The sequence below is a fragment of the Thermobia domestica genome, chromosome 10, assembly GCF_964235325.1.
Source record: "Thermobia domestica chromosome 10, izTheDome1.hap1.1, whole genome shotgun sequence".
In the NCBI taxonomy this organism is placed as follows: Eukaryota; Metazoa; Arthropoda; class Insecta; order Zygentoma; family Lepismatidae; genus Thermobia; species Thermobia domestica.
In genome coordinates, this window is record NC_137463.1 from 62,567,639 (window position 1) to 62,588,267 (window position 20,629).

Genomic DNA, 20,629 nt, shown 5'->3' on the forward strand with positions numbered 1-20,629 from the left:
CCGTTTCCTCACAATAATTCTAGAAACCCATAATCCTTCCTATCTTTGGGAAAGCAAGATCTGGGCAAGGAGTTTCGAACACTTTTGCGGGAGGAAATTTTCAGTTTGGACGATTATACCCAAGCCGATCTAATGGCTAGCACGTGCGGCTTTAGTGTACGGGGTCCTGGGCTCAATTCCCGGCGAGAGAGCTTTTTGTAATTTTAACTATCCTCGATGTTTCTGTGTTCGTGTTCCTGGTTGTAGGTTATTGGAAAAGTGAGTTAAAGAAATAAAAAGCGAGTAAACTATAAGTATTAATCTTGTAATAAGTAGTTAAACAAGTTAACGAAGCACGTTAGGTCAATCAGTTATATTTTTATTTAAAAAATAGTAGAGCACTTACCTGTGATGCCAATGGCCCCTGGTTTGATCTCCAGTCAAGTACGTTTGTGATAGACAACATAATACCCGTGTGTTTTTTCGGGGTACTCCCGTTTCCTCCCGCTTTTCCATTTTACCAATTATTCCATCATCATTAACTTGCCTTAAATGATCGTGTGGCTTAACATAAAGAGTATAGTCGTGGGATATTAAACTGAAATACCTTTTTTTAATTTTTTGTCTAGAAAGCGAATTTCGTTTCACAATGTTAAACTGTGGTACATTTCCAAATTATGGACATTCCTATTAAAACTGGCAGAAGTAGGTTATTAGTTCCGTTTGCAGTACGCAGGCAAACTAGGTGACGGAACCTGTTGTTGTTACACTAAATTCGTATCAAAATCAATTTTCCGCTAGGTCTCACAAATTTCAATCTGGAGAAATCAATATTGAATCCAAAAATTGGCCTGGAAGAATTGAAATACTAAATTCAACTTCAATCTCTATATAAAATTAAAAGAAATATTTACTGACGCCTAGACCAAACTGCAGTTTCTTTTCTTGCATTTAACCTACAGAAACATATATGCCCGTTTGCGTTGCTCCGCTTGGCCCTTTTCCATCTGCGTTTAGGAAGACAGAAGTTTGCCAATACGAATAACTCTTATATTCCACAAATAGCCACAGACTTGAGAGTATAAAGGTAATGCTCATTAAAACTTGTTCTTCCCGTACTTCGTACGAGTAATAGGAGATCAAGACTTGAAATAGAATCTATCCTTGGAATCTTGACTCCATATTTTAAAAACACGGTTCCCAATTTCTATTACCCTTTTTCTCTATGACATACACTATTGAAACTTAAATAATAGATATTCACCTCTTCCTGTCTGAATTGAGGGATAACAGTTGAGTTAATTCTTAAGCTTATTTTTGTACAGACAAAGTATTTTTCATTGTTCTCAATGGCCTTGTCTTAATTTAATTAGAGCTGTTCCTCACGATCTCTCATCGGTTTTCTGTTCTATGGAGTTGAACACTGGAACAAAAAAAAAAAAAAAAAAATTAGCACAATCGTATGGAAATGAAATCTTTAAGTTTTTCGTCCCACGATTATGCCTGACGAGAAATGAATGAAATGGTGGAATGAAGAAAGTGGGTTAAAACAGGAGAACCCAGAGAAAATCCATGCACAAGTTGTTTGTTCATCACAAATTTCACTAGGCGCAAGCTGGGATTGAACCAGGGACACCATGTACAAGAGGTGAACGCTCTACCACTTTTTTTTTAAACTTCCTGACTTATTTACTACTTCAACCACTTTTCAGGGCTACTAGACACGACAGGGACACGAACACAGAAACATCGAGGACAGTTAAAATTCCACCCTTGCTACTACAGAGGGACTCGAACCCCCAATGGGCTTCACCTCACGATCATCAGCCTAACGCCTCAGGCCGCTCGGCTACACCCACCGGCACACCACTGAGCCAGCGCAGCCCTTGCACCATCGTATAAATAGTGGTTCAAGTGGGAAAATTGAACCTATTCTTGTGACACTTAATCAAAACGATAGATTCTCACTGTTCCTTGTCATTTTGACTCTACGAAGATAAATATTCCAACCGTAAATCATAGTTTTCTTACTTCTTTCGGTTTTAGTACAGAGTAAGGTTACCAGTTTTTCCATTTTACCCGTAAGTTTTACGTTACATATTTTTTTTATATATTCAGAGCTGGATACTTCAAAAATATTTTTATAAATATGCACCAACAAGATTAATTACAGGAACGGATTTATAACATGCTGTTAACAACACAATCTACCAACGTTATATTGCCATCGGAAAGTACTCACAACATTCAGAGAGAAAATGCAAGATCTGCCTTCAAACGTATGTATAAAAATAGTGTGTTTTAATCTTCTTAGGCTTCATCTGTCAGTACCGTCTCTATCATATCACAGTCTTGATTCATCATGATATACTAATGTTCGAATTAAAAGCTACTGATGTGTCTTGCAAGATCGATTCGCACGTCTAAGAAAGGATACGTATGTGTGTAGAAAGATGCAATTTTCATAAAAACAAATTTAAGACCAACAAAAATTATTTCTTAAATTTGATTTTAGCAACCCTTTCAGAACCAAAACTGTGTGCCACGAAGGCTAACAACTTAACGTGGTATGTAAGTCACATAAGCTCTTACTAGGAATTGTAATACATGGCTAGTTTTAGTTTTATGTGTTGTAATTATTTCCATTTTACGTTACTGCAAGAAACAAAAAGTTACTTCGATTTCCTCGCACTGTGTCGTTAATGGACGTCTAGTCTCTTACGAGTGATTAACTTCCTCTAAACGCTCCGAAAACATCTTGTGCAAGCGGAAAACTATTCCTTGGGACATTGATTCATCCTTAATCACGTTCATGGTCTCCGAACATGACTGAAAATGTTATCGCATATTCTTGCTCCTCTGAACGTGGCGTCATGAATGGGTCGCGGTGACTCAGTGGTAGAGCGTTCACTTCTGCTGTATGGAATCGCTGATTCGATCCCAGCTCGCGCCCAGTGAACTCTGTGGTGGACAAACACTATGTCTGTTTGTTTCCTCGGGGTTTTCCGTTTCCTTCCGCTTTCTTCATTCCATTACTTCCATTCATTTCTCATTATCAACGTTTTATTTAGCCTAGCAGGCATAATCCTGGGATGTAGAACTCAAAGATTTCATTTCATTTTATGGCATTATGAATTCGTGAAATAAAATAGGCGTTCGGCTAAGGAGCGATTCGCACACTGTTACGTTTGTTATGCCCTTACCACCTTTCCCGTCACAAATAGTTTCACTGCAGCCGTCCTCGTCTGCGGGAACACATCATTCTACGTATTTTTATGATAAGCCCTGTAGATAGGATTCTGACATCAGTGACTTCATTTCAGAAAATTCAATGTACATTGAAGAGATACATTACTCTTTCAGTACATTCAAATATGTTTCCTCTGAGATTTCGATATTTAAAATGTGTTTAAACGTAGCCAAAATCAAAAGCAAATCATTATGAGAGTAGCGAAAAACCTTCAGTTTGAAATCCACAGATAAGGTCGACCAAGCATAAGATGAATCCGAGAAACTTTCAAAAGCGTTTGATAAGTCGTTAGTGCTATTTTCTATACTTTATGTAAAGCGTTGAACTCCCTGTCTAAGATTTATGTGGAGTGGAGGAAAACCTGAACGTCAATGCTTTTTTGTATTTACTTATCACGCATTCATGAGTAACCGTACAGCTCTGAAGCTATGAGTTTCATTAAATTCTTCCTATCTTAGCTTCTTTATGCTAGTTTTTTTTTTTTTTTTTGCCTTGTTCTGGTTACGAATACCTTACTGCTACGTCACAAATCGACAATGACTATTGCTGACTTCAAAACATACGTACTTAATGTGGCAACTTTAGTTGGTTAGATTGTAGAAGACATTCATTTTAAAGAGCTGGATGACCCTCAGAGCAGCAATCGAAAGGAGGGGTTCGCCCAGTTGTAGGGAAATGTCTTATTGATTATATTATTGCACCTTTTTTCATACAGCAAAACCTGTTCTTTCTTGGAGATAAATAATTACTATTGCTCGCTGGAATGGCAATTGACGAACTTTAATACGATGTAATAGTCAGGTATTAATAAAATGTTATCGTTTAATAAGCTGTTAATATTAAAATATGCATCAATTATACAGCAAAAGCCTATTTTGGTTCCACAGCAAAAGCCTGTTTCGACGCACCAAGGACTTACCAACTGCTTGAAAAGTTAGATGTAAGGTGGGTTGCACCTATCGAGTCGTATATGATTTGAGTTAAGTTATTAAACCAGACTTAATTCAGTTATAGCAGTTAGGGATGCGTAATAACTTATGTAGATGACTGCACATTCATTCATTCAAGAATTATGTTTCGAAATCCACTCATTATGTAGCGCTTACATGTAACATCTGTTATATGTAAAAATTGTCGTTGTTCAGATATGCAAATATCCTTCATAACTTGGAAGGGATCATCCAATCAGGTATTAATTTATTATTTCAATAATACTGTTAAATTTTTAACTTAGTACCGCTTCAAGAAGGAGGGAAAGTTAAATTTCAGAAACATACTGTTAAGCTACACTATTTTCTTAAATGATACATTTACCTAAAACTTGTTTCCTTCCAACAAATTTCCTTCATCACCATGACCAATATATTCCATTTCAATGCTCTAAACTAAAAATTCAATATCACATTTTTTGTCTATATAAAAAGAACCTTTCTCTCTCAAGTTTTCTAACACTACTTGTACTAGCTTTCGCGGTATTGCACCAATACGTGACGTAGGTTGTTCATCATGAAATGTTTACGATCATATTTAAGACAACATAGATTTATAACACCTGTTCTATAACATCTCTTGAAATTTCTTACCGTCTGTTAAGATTATTACGGATGAGAATACAAAAACAATTGGTAGATTGGTAGATTTTTACCCAAAGTGTGGCGTAACACAATTTCGTACCGCAATTACATATCTTACATTACTGTGAGGTTGATGCAGCAATCAATGGAGTGTCAGTAATCTGCCTCTCTAAAAGTGAAGAAACAAAGAAATACCGCCAGTTCATAAAATCATGGTAACGTGTTTAGAGAGGCCGTGTGATTTCTGTATAATCTTGAAACTAAACGAGCAATTAGAGCAGATCTGTATTGCCAAACACTGAATACTGCGCTACGGAATTAGTCTGATTCATGACACATGGTATACGGAAACTTGTGTCTCGCTACCAAAAACGTCTCGACCTTTTGGTGACTACATCGAAAACGAACCAAGTATTGTATTTGTATATCAACCACAATAATCCTTCTGTCATATTCTCCAGGCATTGTCTTCTTTAGCTTCTGCCTTTATTTCTCACATAGGCCTCGTAATACTATTAAGAAAGATATTATACATTACATATTACATTTTATGTAAACTAGGATAATCCGCACAAAAAGAAAATACTGATTTGTATTACAATATTTGGCATAATTTTGATTGTTTTAAAGAAATGAAGCTTATCCATTTGGAACAATACACGAATGAAAGAAAAGAGCAAATTTAATCTTAATTAGCATAAATATTTTCAATTATACTGGTATTACTGCATGGTTTAAAATAACAATATATTGTTATGCAAATTATTTACTATTCAAATAGATGTTCCTGTCAAAGCTTTGTTAAAAATATTGAAGTGAAAATGATAATTATTTTAATGCTAATTAAACGCCTGTCTCCTCTAGGCTAATGGTGGAGTGAGTAGAAGTTTGCCAGAGAAAATTAAAGATTTTTTCGGCTTTCTGAAAGACAAATTTGAGGGACACAGAGGAATTGAAGACAGCATAGAAGATCTAGAAGAGAGACTACGAGAGAGCGATGAGTCATCATTTAGTGGTAGTGACAGCAGTAGCAGTGAAAGCGGAGAAGACAATGATCGTGATCATGACAGTCACCACCATCATCACCACGGAGATCATCATCACCATGGTCACCATACACATTCTCCTCCTCCTACTCGACCACCTCCTACTACTACTACAACAGAAGCTACTACTGTTACAGAACCTGAAGGAACACCACCTCCCCCTTCATCAACAACTACAGAAACAACTGTTGCACCTACAACTACTACTACCGTAACAACTCAATCTACGCAAACAACAACATCACCTCCACAAACAACACAACCAACAATCACTACTACTGAGCCAACAACTCCTTCAACAACTATTGAAAATACTACTCCATCAACAACACAAGCGCCAACTTCTACTCCTAGCACTACTGTAACACAACCTGAAGGAACTCCTCCTCCACCTTCAACAATCACTACTCCAACTACAGTAACATCACCAGTTCCTACTACAACACAAGCAAGCACTACTATAACAACATCGGCTCCAACAACAACTCCAGCTCCAGAAACAACGCCAGTTCCAACAACAATTACAGAAAGAAGCACTACGGTAACTACTTCAGCTCCATCAACAACTCAAGCTGCTGAAACAACACCGGTTCCTTCTACAGTAACAGAAGCCAGCACTACGGAAACAACTTCTGCTCCAACCACACAACCTACGGAAGTAACAACTGCTTCTGCTGCTTCTTCTACTGTAGTAACAACAGAATCAACATCAGATGTGACTGATACTCCTACAACCGCGGCAACCATTGCTGGTAGGATAGACAATGGTCATCATCATTCCCATCCAACACATCCTACGCACCCAACGCATCCACCGACACATTCAACAACCACTGAAATTTCAACCTCAGAAGCCAGTACTACGGCTTCTCCATCAACAACCCAATCTGAAGAGGCAACAACTACACCTTCAGCACCCACCACAGAGCCTAGTACTCCTTCAACCACTGAAGAAAATACTTCCCCATCTACAACCCAACCACCAACTACAGAAACATCACCAGTACCAACTACAACAGAAGCAGAGACTACGGTTACAACATCGGCTCCATCAACAACTCAAGCTGTAGAAACAACCCCAGTTCCTTCTACGGTTACAGACGCCAGCAGTACGATAACAACTTCGAATCCAACGACGCAACCCACCGAAATAACAACGTCTGCTTCTTCTACTGTAGTTCCAACAGAATCCACATCTGGTGTGACTGATACTCCTACAACCGCGGCAACCATTGCTGGTAGGATAGATAATGGTCACCATCATTCCCATCCAACACATCCAACGCACCCAACGCATCCACCGACACATTCAACAACCACTGAAATTTCAACCTCAGAAGCCAGTACTACGATTTCTCCATCAACAACCCAATCTGAAGAGGCAACAACTACACCTTCAGCACCCACCACAGAGCCTAGTACTCCTTCAACCACTGTAGAAAATACTTCCCCATCTACAACCCAACCACCAACTACAGAAACATCACCAGTACCAACTACAACAGAAGCAGAGACTACGGTAACAACATCGGCTCCATCAACAACTCAAGCTGTACAAACAACATCAGTTCCTTCTACGGTTACAGACGGCAGCAGTACGACCGCGGCAACCATTGCTGGTAGGATAGATAATGGTCACCATCATTCCCATCCAACACATCCAACGCACCCAACGCATCCACCGACACATTCAACAACCACTGAAATTTCAACCTCAGAAGCCAGTACTACGATTTCTCCATCAACAACCCAATCTGACGAGGCAACAACTACACCTTCAGCACCCACCACAGAGCCTAGTACTCCTTCAACCACTGTAGAAAATACTTCCCCATCTACAACCCAACCACCAACTACAGAAACATCACCAGTACCAACTACAACAGAAGCAGAGACTACGGTAACAACATCGGCTCCATCAACAACTCAAGCTGTACAAACAACATCAGTTCCCTCTACGGTTACAGACGGCAGCAGTACGACCGCGGCAACCATTGCCGGTAGGATAGATAATGGTCACCATCATTCCCATCCAACACATCCAACGCACCCAACGCATCCACCGACACATTCAACAACCACTGAAATTTCAACCTCAGAAGCCAGTACTACGATTTCTCCATCAACAACCCAATCTGACGAGGCAACAACTACACCTTCAGCACCCACCACAGAGCCTAATACTCCTTCAACCACTGTAGAAAATACTTCCCCATCTACAACCCAACCACCAACTACTGAAACATCACCAGTACCAACTACAACAAAAGCAGAGACTACGGTAACAGCATCGCTTCCATCAACAACTCAAGCTGTAGAGACAACGTCAGTTCCTTCTACGGTTACAGACGCCAGTAGTACGGTAACAACTTCGAATCCAACGACGCAACCCACCGAAATAACAACGTCTGCTTCTTCTACTGTAGTTCCAACAGAATCCACATCAGGTGTGACTGATACTCCTACAACCGCGGCAACCATTGCTGGTAGGATAGATAATGGTCACCATCATTCCCATCCAACGCATCCTACGCACCCAACGCATCCACCGACACATTCAACAACCACTGAAATTTCAACCTCAGAAGCCAGTACTACGATTTCTCCATCAACAACCCAATCTGACGAGGCAACAACTACACCTTCAGCACCCACCACAGAGCCTAGTACTCCTTCAACCACTGAAGAAAATACTTCCCCATCTACAACCCAACCACCAACTACAGAAACATCACCAGTACCAACTACAACAGAAGCAGAGACTACGGTAACAACATCGGCTCCATCAACAACTCAAGCTGTAGAAACAACCCCAGTTCCTTCTACGGTTACAGACGCCAGCAGTACGATAACAACTTCGAATCCGACGACGCAACCCACCGAAATAACAACGTCTGCTTCTTCTACTGTAGTTCCAACAGAATCCACATCTGGTGTGACTGATACTCCTACAACCGCGGCAACCATTGCTGGTAGGATAGATAATGGTCACCATCATTCCCATCCAACACATCCAACGCACCCAACGCATCCACCGACACATTCAACAACCACTGAAATTTCAACCTCAGAAGCCAGTACTACGATTTCTCCATCAACAACCCAATCTGACGAGGCAACAACTACACCTTCAGCACCCACCACAGAGCCTAGTACTCCTTCAACCACTGAAGAAAATACTTCCCCATCTACAACCCAACCACCAACTACAGAAACATCACCAGTACCAACTACAACAGAAGCAGAGACTACGGTAACAACATCGGCTCCATCAACAACTCAAGCTGTACAAACAACATCAGTTCCTTCTACGGATACAACGTCTGCTTCTTCTACTGTAGTTCCAACAGAATCCACACCAGGTGTGACTGATGCTCCTACAACCGCGGCAACCATTGCTGGTAGGATAGATAATGGTCACCATCATTCCCATCCAACACATCCAACGCACCCAACTCATCCACCGACACATTCAACAACCACTGAAATTTCAACCTCAGCAACCAGTACTGCGACTTCTCCTTTGACTTCTACAAATTCAGACGTTTCTACGTCTACAACAGAAGGCAGTTCAACTGCGTCTACAACAACTGAAACTAGAACCTCAACATCAGCTTCTAGTACACAGTCCAGTTCCGGACTATCTACATCAACAACGGAGGTGACTGATACTACTCAAGAAGTAACAACTGCAATTGTGTCTTCAACAACAGAGGCAGCTATATCAACTTCTGCTTCTACTGCTGCTGAAACCACGACAGAAACACGTTTAGGTTCATCTACAGTAAGTACAGAAGTTGTTACAGGAGAAATTCAAGATAATGCAAATGCAAATGCTATATTGACGTCTTCTGAATCTCAAGAAGACTCGGATGTTGATGTGGGGCCGCTGGTTGTTGGACCAATCGTCGTCGTCCCAAATAATACTCGACCTTTTGTGAACAGGCCCTTTGTACTGGAACCAGAAAACAACAAACATCATGGTATTCTAAGTAGGCTCTTCAATCGCTTACCAGGATTACTAAGACCATTTTTCTTAAATAGACCAGACAGATACTATGACAGTGATGAAGATAACTAAAATCGTTATAAAACAATAAAATGTTATGCTTCATTGTACATTTAAACATATATGTATCTAAATAAAGAATTGTTTCTCACTACTATCAGTGTTTTATTTAAGACTGAAACAAATATTGTAGTTTGACGTAATAAATGCTGATAAATTTACCGAAATGGGAAACAAAAATGAAGAAATTGTAAATACTATTCGACTCTTCTAATAAAAGCATATAATACTTATCAAAAATGGTATTAGTGTCCATAAATGAGTATGAAAATATTTTGTCTCTGGTTTGAATTGGGCACTTTCTATAAACTAGTTTATTGGAGAGCTTCTGTGTGGTGGTATCTGTGTTGATTGGGGTTCCTCTTTGATAGGTGTAATATCTGACTCAAGTTCGAATATCTCAGATAAAATTATATTGTCCTCATGTAAACAATTACTTAAACACTATTTGGTTTATTCCGAAATTCGACTTGTTACTTATTACCTATGTATAAGATCTAAACTTCATTTCGATAACTATTATTAAAAGAATATTCGGTCATGTCAATAATGGAAACTGCCCAAACATGGATTAATTTCAAGGTTTGGACTTTTTGTATTAACGTGAAGGCGTTGAATCATAAGGAGATGCTTTTAAAGATATTCATCCATGGAGCACGAGAAAATTGACCTCACAGTTGTTGTCTTTCAGGCACCACTTACGCTAAAATAAAAGAATCCAGACTTAACTGGATTTATTTTGTTTCGTGAGCTCCTTCATGGCTAAGCGGTTAGCATACGCGTATTTGGCGTGGGAGTCCCGGGATCGATACCCGGTGGAAGCTTACGTGATTCTGATTCCACGTTAATCAGTAGGTCCCGTCTCATATAGCCTTACTGCTGAAAGGAACATTAAACTCAAGATCAATCAATCAATCAATCAAATTCTTGATTTCACTGTTTTATCGTTGTTATACTTTTTATTAGGAAGAAATACATGATACGAAATATATATTGAATATATATTATAAGAATACAAAATTAGTATAAAAAGTGCAATTATCAATGTATCTATAAAAGCACACTTTATCATCGACGTAAACGATAACGCAAATATCCAAAATTTGACCCCATGGATTGATACGTTTAAAATTAGTTTTGTTGGATTGAGCATCCTTAAATTATTATAAAAGAGATAAGTTTAAAATTTATCTAAGCAATGGCACTTTCTATTGGTGACGTGATCGCATATTTTTTAACGTACTTGATTCAAGAGAATGAGCTATTATTAGAAACATCCAGCAAATTCAACTGTACATATTCATCTATATGGCCTTATCATCAGTTTTCTGGGTTATCATCACCTTAGATGCTCTCCTTACGACATACCCAACACATTTGCTACTTTCCTTACGCTTGCAACACATATCAAAACGCCAACAGTTTGCCACTCTTTGGAAATCCGATAGATCGCCCATTTAACACTGTCACTATCAGAAAGTTCCCTGAAGTTTTACTACTACCCACTTAACACGGAGTTACCTGAATACACCAGCCCCAATACTCTGGTGCTGAGGTTGCTGCCAGACGGTTTTCAACAAAGATAACAAAATTTCCAGCAAAATTTATTTCCTTCATATTGAGAAATGTCGCAGTACAAATTTATACATGCAATTTGGGACGTTCAGAGCCTACAGCAATCAGTGTCATAGTACCTTATTATCACAGTAAATTTATCAGTGTCATAGTAAATTTATCTGATATTTCATTCGTATTCCTATGCACATATTCTAACATATAGCTTTACGTAATTCATTGTTAAAAATACTTAGACAACACCAAAATAAATAATCCTAGTTGAGCAGCGATGCTAGGAACGCTTCCACCGGGAAAGGCACCGGAAGAAATCTTCCTTCTGTAACCACCCTCTTCTCACCAAACTAACGCAATTTCTGCTAATTAATAATATATATAAAATGTATTTTTGTAACCTATGTTGCAATTTTTATAATAATGAAGTAATTTTCATTTTCGGTGAAATGTGATTCGAAATTCTGCCGTTAAATTCTCACGCAGTGTTATCAGGCAGTTTTAGAACAGAGATCGCCTTAGCAAATCAGATTTTCTCAGAGCATGATTTTAAACAGAATATATCCAATTGTTCTTTCAGTATTTTTGCGTTTATTTTTAACAATATGTATATTTGTTCTAAATATCATTACATTCTACATTTTAAATTTATACTATGTAACATTACTCTCCACATTGTAAGTCAAAACAGGCCAAATAAAATAAAATAATGTTATACAAAATCCGTTATACAAAATACTGATTCAACATCTCTCCCGGAGCGCAAATCCGTACTCATACCAATATGCAATAAATCTGAAATTGTACGTTGAAATATTATATTTTATGATGTAAATGGAAGGATTTCAAACATATCTGCGAAAATATGTAGAGATACATGAAGACGAGGGAACAACAGCACCACCGTCTCACCTGGAGTGCATGTATAACCGAGGGGATTCCATGGACAGCTATAGGTTTCGACTAGCCAAATTTCCTTCCTTGGCTTGCAGTAGAGCCTAGGAAGTACCTCACCCAAACCCAAAGCCTTAGCTTGTAGTAGAGCTAACGGTTCCTTTTTCCTCCTGTCTAGCAGTGGAACCTTGTGGGAAACCTTACCTCTCTTTCTACTTGCAATGGAGCAGCAAGATATTCCTAATCACAACCTGGCCCCAACTTGAAAAGGAGCTTTGTCGGGATCTCAATCCCCTCTCTGTTTCCAGTGGAGCAGCGATTGTCCTACACCCTCTTACGTAGTTCGCTACTGAGGAATCCTCCTAATATTAGAGGAGGACATCAAATCCTACCTAATATTAGAGAAGTTACTAGATTATTGAAATATTTCTGTAAAATACTTTTTATAAAGGATTTTTATAATAAACAATCGGTAGCGGGAAACGATTCTGGACAGTAATTTGCTCTACCAATTCCTACATAAGCAGAAGTTTTTACAACATCCATGAATGACACAAATACTTGCCCCTCCAAACGAAAATATGTGCTTGCGCCACTGGATACAGGGGGAAAGTGAAAGCAAGGGCGCCAGAGTAAATAACCTCTGACCAAATACTGTACAAATGAGCGAAGTGCGCGAGAATTTTCCGATTTCTTACTATGTTTCAAAGAAATCCCCTTCATTTCTGACGCCTCTATGAATTTCCCCGTTGTGTGGGAAATTTTCCGCCGGCGTCCAAAAGTGGTAAAAGAGTTTACCAAAGTAACGCGTGATCATAGTGAGCAATAGTCTGAACACAGAATAAGATTTACATAGTAAATTGTATGGATACAATTGGACCCAGAGACTTAAGTGTAAAACATGTTATAGCTCTCCAATTTAAACACTTACGGCTATTATATTAATTATGTATACAAACATAGTAAAAGTAATAAAAGTCGTGAAGTATGAGAAGTTTAGGTGATAGGGGAAACCATATAGTCATTGGCCACTTAAGCGAAATTTTCAGTTTAAACGTTTGTTGCCAAGACAGTTTCTAGAATAACTGAATGCAATGTGCGTTTTTAGAAACGTTGTTTATTTCTTAATAAAATGGTACACAATTATTTTAAGATGCTATAAAAGAAAGATACAAAAAACAGTTTTGAGTGAAAACGTACAAATAGTTACAGTTATTAGCCACTTTTTACAGTAATTGGCCTTGATAAATTTAGTTACTAGCCATGTGGTCATTTGCATTTTTCCACGCGACATTTGCACAAGTTAAATTTTTGTAGACCACAGTTACACAGATTCTATTCTTATGTGCCCTATTATGATAGTATATGTTATTATAAGCATGCAAGTAATCAATTTGCAACTGATTATACCATAAACTAACATATTTTCTTTAGCCGGAAGATTTATATCAAACTAAAGTAACAGAAAGTGACAAATTTTGATGTTATTGATTATTATTAATAGATTTTTAGTTACATATAATCAGTGGCATATTGAAGGGGGGCTTCCGGGCTTAATCCCCCCCCCCGAAATCTTACTTACTATAGTAAAGTATATGAAATATCTTGCAGAATTTTCCCATTTTCAGGCAAAGCCCGCCTCCACCCCCCCCCCGAAAGTTAGCAAAGCCCCCGAAACAAAATCGTAAATATGCCACTGCATATAATGAAAATAAGCGTTAGTTTTCGAAACAATGCCAATTGACAATTCTTTAAATCAAATCACTCTTCCACAAATAGGAAATAACTTAAGCATACATGTTTTTATTTGAAGTGGAAACAAGATCTGGAAGGTCTTCCATATCATCCAAGTCCTTCTCCATAGCTGAACTGCTTGTTTTGTTTTCCTAGTAATAGTTCTGACATAGAAACGCATCACCATCACTTGGATCTGGAATATGAATACGATTAGCTTTCGGAATACACATTCTGTGGTAAACCCTTAGACACTAATCATACTTATTTGTAATCAGTGTTATTTATATACCATTTACATCTGTAACACTATGTTACAACTGTACGAACAGTTTGTCTACTTAAAAGTAAGGTTATTTTAGCAGTCGTTTGTGCTTTTCCTTCATTTCCACTTTTTCTCAACTGACCCTGTGTTTTTCTTCTTTCCTTCTCTGATTCTTTTCTTTTTTTAGTAAGTCAATTCTTCATCAGCAATCTTTATATTATTTAGATGTAATAGTATAAGGAAGTTTCTCAACGTGTTTCTTTCCTTTTATTTTGAGAGTTTCAGGCAACTGAAGGAAATATGTAAAGTAGAAGTTCGCATATTAGTTGAACACGATGCTGTAGAATTTTGCACTGCTTCACCACTTGCAGAATCCATACTTACTTTGCTAATATTTTGTAGTTCAGAATTATTACAATTCTCAGCTACATCTGAATTATTTCCTGCTTCCTCAGTTTATTTACATATGTTTCACCGCTCATCCTTACCTGTAGTATCACTTGAAGATCAGGGGTATCACGGTCTGCAGAATAACTACGAGAGTTTTTGTTTTTACGTTTATCCTTTTTCGAAGCAAAGCCATAAATGATACAAAATAAAGAATTCTGAACCAGAGTCACTTTCACAACAATTTTCGTTTAGTTCTTCAAATGCCTGCAATCTGTTTTCACCTACCATGTGTGCGAATGATTCATAAGGTAGCCCTAATTAAGTTCCGCATGTATATCTTTCTACGGGAGCGTGTATATTTCCGGATGAAGTGCCAAGACATTTAAATAGTCTATAGAATTTGGATTAAATGGGTACAGACCACAAGCTTCAAACCAGGATTGGATTTTTTTTTTAAACGAACCAAACATGTGTTTAAAACATGGAAAAGGTGTTTTAAAACACAAACGAAAAAAAACATGGTTTAAACATTTTGAACATTTTAAAAGATGATTTTAAACATATTTCAAAATTGTGTAATAACGTATTTATTAAGACTTTTTTGATCTTACAACCGATCTTTTCATTTATTTTATTCTAGTTAAGACTATGCTGTGTTGGGTACTGAATACTTCAGTGTAGATTAGTAATTCTCAACTTATTTCATATTACGATCCCCTTTTATTACACCCTCTTGCCAGTGACTGTTGTAAGTACTTCCTTGATATAATAAGCATTTTAGGTAGATTTTAAAATCTACCTACTATAGAGAAAATAGAACAAGTGAATAGTTTTCGATACCTGGGTAGTATTCTTAGTAATGACATGAAGTGCGAACGTGAAATAAAGGCAAGGTTAGGAATGGCGAAAGAAGGCTGAAAGAGGAAGAAAAGTATGTTTTGTGTGACCTTGAATAAAAAGTTGAGAAAAAGACTCATAAAATGCTTCGTTTGGAATGTTGTACTGTATGGAGCGAAAACGTGGACATTACGTAAAGGTGATGAAAATCGACTGGAAGCCTTCGAAATGTGGGTGTGGAGAAGAATGGAAAGAATTAGTTGGGTCGAGCGCAAAACGAATGAGAGAGTGTTAGAAATGGTGGGTGAGAAAAGAACACTTTTAGATATTATTAGGAAGAGGAAGAGAAACTGGTTGGGACATTGCCTAAGAAGAGATTGTATCATGAGGGACGTCCTAGAGGGTATGGTGGCGGGAAAGAGAGAGAGGGGACGAAGAAGACTACAATTAATGGATGATATAGAAACAGAAAGATCATAGCTAAAACAAAGAAGTTAGCGGAGGACCGTGGAGCATGGAAGCTTCTCAGCTACGGCAAGTGACCTGCCAATAAAGGCAGAACACCTATGATGATGATGACTATAAAGATTTCACACAATCTATCAATATACATGGCAAAAGAAAAGTCCTCATACCTAAAACCTGTTTCACCACCGTTCCAGATTGTTGATGATCTTCTAATTCATCTTCTATATGTTTGTCTTGCACACTGGCGTAAATCCCGGGGGGATGAGGGGGACATGTCCCCTCCAATCTTGGAACTGGGGGACTGTCCCCCCCAATAATCCGATTTGAAAAGTGCTTTCTCGGGATAACTGTGAAGATTTTCGTCCGACTGCCACAAAAGAGGAATGAAATTGATTTCTCTTGGCATGTCCATTTCACCTTAATGATGTAAAGGTTTGGTTTGAAACTACATTACATTCAATTTGTCATTAATTATTGTTAGCCTATTTTCAACTATTTGTTTAATTCCTATAATGCTATTGAGCCTCATCATTTTGCACAAATAAGAGTATTGTTGCGTCATACATAATTGATTTTTTTCTTCATAGTTTTGGGGAAGTCATTATTTATATTATTATAAAACAATTGTACTAAAGTTTTAATGTGGAAAGTTGTGGATGCCTAAGTAGAAACATGGCGTAAAACGTGGTTACTTTGCACCAGATGTAAGGAATTTTGAAGAAAATCACCATTAACTTACAAACGTAATGATTTAGAACACTGCATTTTAAACATATAAAAGCTAAAGAAAACATTCACGCAAGTACGTTAGTAAACATTTAGTATGATCATGGTTATTGAAATTTAAATTTTGGTGCAAAGTAACCCCACACGTGAGGATAATTTGCATCGCATGTATGTTCAACGTAAGAACATAATGTTTCTGTGCAATGTTTTCCCTCCAGTGTTTGTACATTTCACTTCCTTCACAAAACTGCACACAGTCTATATTGATATTAGAATGATGATACTGGTATCGGTACTTAGTATAAATTACCGATATTTGTAAAGAAAATTAGGTCTGGGTATTTTCTGGTACCGGCACAGGAACTACATTCTGATAGTTTACCACATGCCCAACGAAAATGCCAACTCAGGAACAGAAAAAAAAAAATCTCCGTGAACTGATTTTCATTGGTTGCTCTTTATGTCCAAGAATATCATCCCAATCGTAACCAGTGGAAGATTTAGTGAGTTTGAGGCTTTCAGGCTGAAGCCCACCCAAATTGCAAGATTTCTTTTTAAAAATCTAATGTTAGTCGTTTCTATGCGTATAAGCTTCAAGCCCCCTCCCCTCTTTCCAAAAGTCTAGTGATTTAAGAAAAAACGAAGCCTTTCTGAGTGAAGCCCCTCTCAAACTATTTTCCTGGATCCGCCACTGTTCGTAATTTATTTTCCAAGGAGAAATCCATTCCGGAATCTACTTAAATAGGAAATTTACCGAAAACCAGACGGCAGGAGGTATCAGTAGTAATAATTTCCTATCTAAGGGATTACTTTGGACCGGTGAATTAGAGGCTAAAACCGCGTTTTCACAATTTTATTTTCTCAATTACTTTAAAACTTTTCACACTTCAATTTCAACTATTACTTCAAAGTCCCATTATACACAGTAGTATTCCACGATAGTGACTTAACTTTGACGGAAATTCTTGTAGGTGACATCTTTCAAACTTTGTCTGCCTTTACAGTGACTGGTTTCCATACCTCTACAAGGTGATATCTTTAAAACTGATGTTAACCCCCCACATTAGAGAAAAAATACTGTTAGATATTATATCTTACAGTGGCAGTTGAAACTTTCTCTTTCCAGTTCATGATTTACCGACAGAGCACTGTGCAATTCTTTTGGTGTTTTTTTTTTTTTTTTGACGTGAGAGGCCCGGGTTCGATTCCAGGCGGGAGCTCATGTGGTTCGGATTCCACGTTAATCAGTTGGTCCACGTCTCATATAGCCTCACTGCTGAGAAGGTACATTAAACTCAAAATCAACTCAACTCTTTTGGTGTTTTGGCAAAAGTTACCAAGGGTGTTCTAAAAATGGAGCTAGCGGACCACAAAACACTATTCTACAAGTCAAAATGAATATATATATATATATATATATATATATATATATATATATATATACTTTTCGGAGCCTAGTCTGCAGACGCGAATTGGACTATGTGACAACGTCGCAAATAAAGAACCATAGATTAGATTTACTATTCAATCAAATAATAATTAGATCGATTCTTGCCAGGTAACAATTAAGTTCAATAGGCGTTGACACTAGCATTACTTATTACCATAACAATCGATGTAACTGTTTGATGGATTTGTAGAGCAGTGAAACTTTGATCCCTCATCAGTGGCGTATTTACGATTTTGTTTCGGGGAGGGCTTTGCTAACTTTCGGGGGGGGGGGGCTTTGCCTGAAAATGTGAAAATTCTGCAAGATATTTAATATACTTTACTATAGTAGGTAAGATTTCGGGGGGCTTCAGCCCGAAAGCCCCCCCCCTAAATACGCCACTGTCCCTCATTATGGTTTAAGGAGGCCCCGGAGGGTATTAAATCATATAATATTTTCGCTTTATTTTGATCTATTGTGTGTGTGTGTGTGTGTGGGTGCCATTTTTAGAACACACACAAACACATATATATCAGTCTTACCCGTAACCAACAATGTTGAAAAGAGATTTGCGCCGCTGGTCTTACACATATTGATATATATGTTTTTGAATCATTTTCGTATATTATCTCCACTTACACATGCGCTCGCTGATATGAGGCTGTCGCTTGTTCATTCTCTTATTTTGGGTGGCGTTTCAGGAAACTTTGTAAAACATATTAAATTTAACGATAATTATGTGATAGATACATATGTTACAAATAAACATAGTATTACCTTCAAAATCATGTGGGGAAAACATGGGACATTATTAAATGATAATAAGCAAAATGATAATTAGCAAAATAATACAATTTTTTATTTATCTATTCTTTCAAAGAAAAATTTAGTTTGATAGGGTCTACAACATTTTAAACATCACGGCGAAATTTTAGAACCTGTAGCTTAATTAGAATAAAGAAATCAACTGATAGCCTTACTTACAGTATATCATTGTAACTGTAAAACTATGAGACGGAAGCACCACAATCCAAAATGAGCAAGTGGAGACAGCCTACAGTGATAGTAATGTTCCGGATAGCAGACGAGGTATAAAAGTAAACACTTTTTAAAATTTTAAATATTATCCTACATACTGAAACAAATATTTCATAAAATTTTCTTACCTAGTTATCGTATCTTCTTCTTCCGTTGTCAATACTGGTGACGAGCGGCAGGTCGGTAGCCAGTCCAAAAATGTAGGGGGACCCGATCCAACTATATTATAATTCATTTGAAAGCGTGAACATTTTAAGGGGGCCGGTAAAAATTTAGGGGGCCGGCCTGATGAGCAGATGATTTCTTGTTGTCCAGGTCTCCTCCTTTTAAACTAAATAGTTACCCTTGGTTCTAGTAACTCCTTCATTTGTAACTTTTTGAAGTTCGTTCCTGAGAGCTTCAGATGAATATTTTGGTCTTTTTGACATTTTAATTCGGCGATCAAAGACCTGAAAAATGTTAGTAGGAATACTGATTGAAAGAATAATTCATTACAGCATTTACAAAACTGAAAAATAATTATGAAATGATAGAAGTATTTGAAGTGATAGTTATTAGCCAGGCTAACGATAGTTATTAGCCACCTAGGATATTAACTGTACAGATACATCATAGGAACGCAGGAAAACTACAGGTTGCAAACCAAACCGTAACGTTGATTCTTCAATTAAAACATCTGTAGATAATTTGTAATGAAGGAAACATAGTTAGTGGCATAGCTGACTAATTACTGTATTTGAACTAAACTGCGAGTCGAGCTATTAGCCACTCCCTTATAAGTGCCGAAACAAACAAAATATAACGTAAAAATACAGACGTTAATAACTTTCTCTCTCTTCAACTTGATTCTTAAAAATAGTGAGTTAATCAACAATAATTCATGAATTACACAAACACAAAAAAGTAATAATTCTTTATAAAATCAGTAAGACTTACCAGTAAATCAGAAGGTGTTTCAGAATTACCAGCCATAATTTCTCGTGTGATCACCTCACTCCACCAACGCAAAAGAACAAATAACAAACAGATACCGCATCAACATGGTGAAATGATGACGTAGCAATGCTTAATATATCATTTCGTAGGCGAAATGGCCAATTACTGTCAGGGAGCCAATAATATTAGGAGGTTTCCCCTATTAGGAATTATGGAGCACTGAAAACGAAAATGGTTCAAAATGAACCCGATGACCTTAAGAGGGTTAAATTGAATATAATTGAGAAAAGTGAGTAGGAGTTTGCACATATTTCGCAGATTTGTGATAACCATTGATAACGGTATGTCAGGTCATAAGCCATTCAGTGACATATGTAGAATAATTTTCTGTCTTTCCCGTGATACTAAGGCTTGCAGTAAAAGCT

At 37.5% G+C, this 20,629-nt stretch overlaps 1 protein-coding gene across 1 annotated transcript; it reads left to right on the top strand.

The window, feature by feature from the left end:
* The first annotated feature begins 396 nt into the window (after positions 1–396).
* On the top strand, positions 397–9,945 carry LOC145661485 (uncharacterized). The gene is made up of 3 exons (XM_081726802.1): positions 397–423; positions 1,588–1,800; positions 5,668–9,945. The coding sequence occupies exons 1-3, from the start codon at positions 397–399 to the stop codon at positions 9,928–9,930; spliced, it is 4,503 nt and encodes a 1,500-aa protein (XP_081582928.1). The 3' UTR covers positions 9,931–9,945.
* The last annotated feature ends 10,684 nt before the right edge of the window (positions 9,946–20,629 follow it).

Excerpts from the sequence above, each read along its gene's own strand:
- LOC145661485 (XM_081726802.1), top strand. The coding sequence starts at position 397 with ATGGCCCCTGGTTTGATCTCCAGTCAA. Across the intron at positions 424-1,587 it reads CTGGTTTGATCTCCAGTCAA|GCGCAAGCTGGGATTGAACC; the intron begins GTACGTTTGTGA and ends AAATTTCACTAG. Across the intron at positions 1,801-5,667 it reads AATGGGCTTCACCTCACGAT|GCTAATGGTGGAGTGAGTAG; the intron begins CATCAGCCTAAC and ends TGTCTCCTCTAG.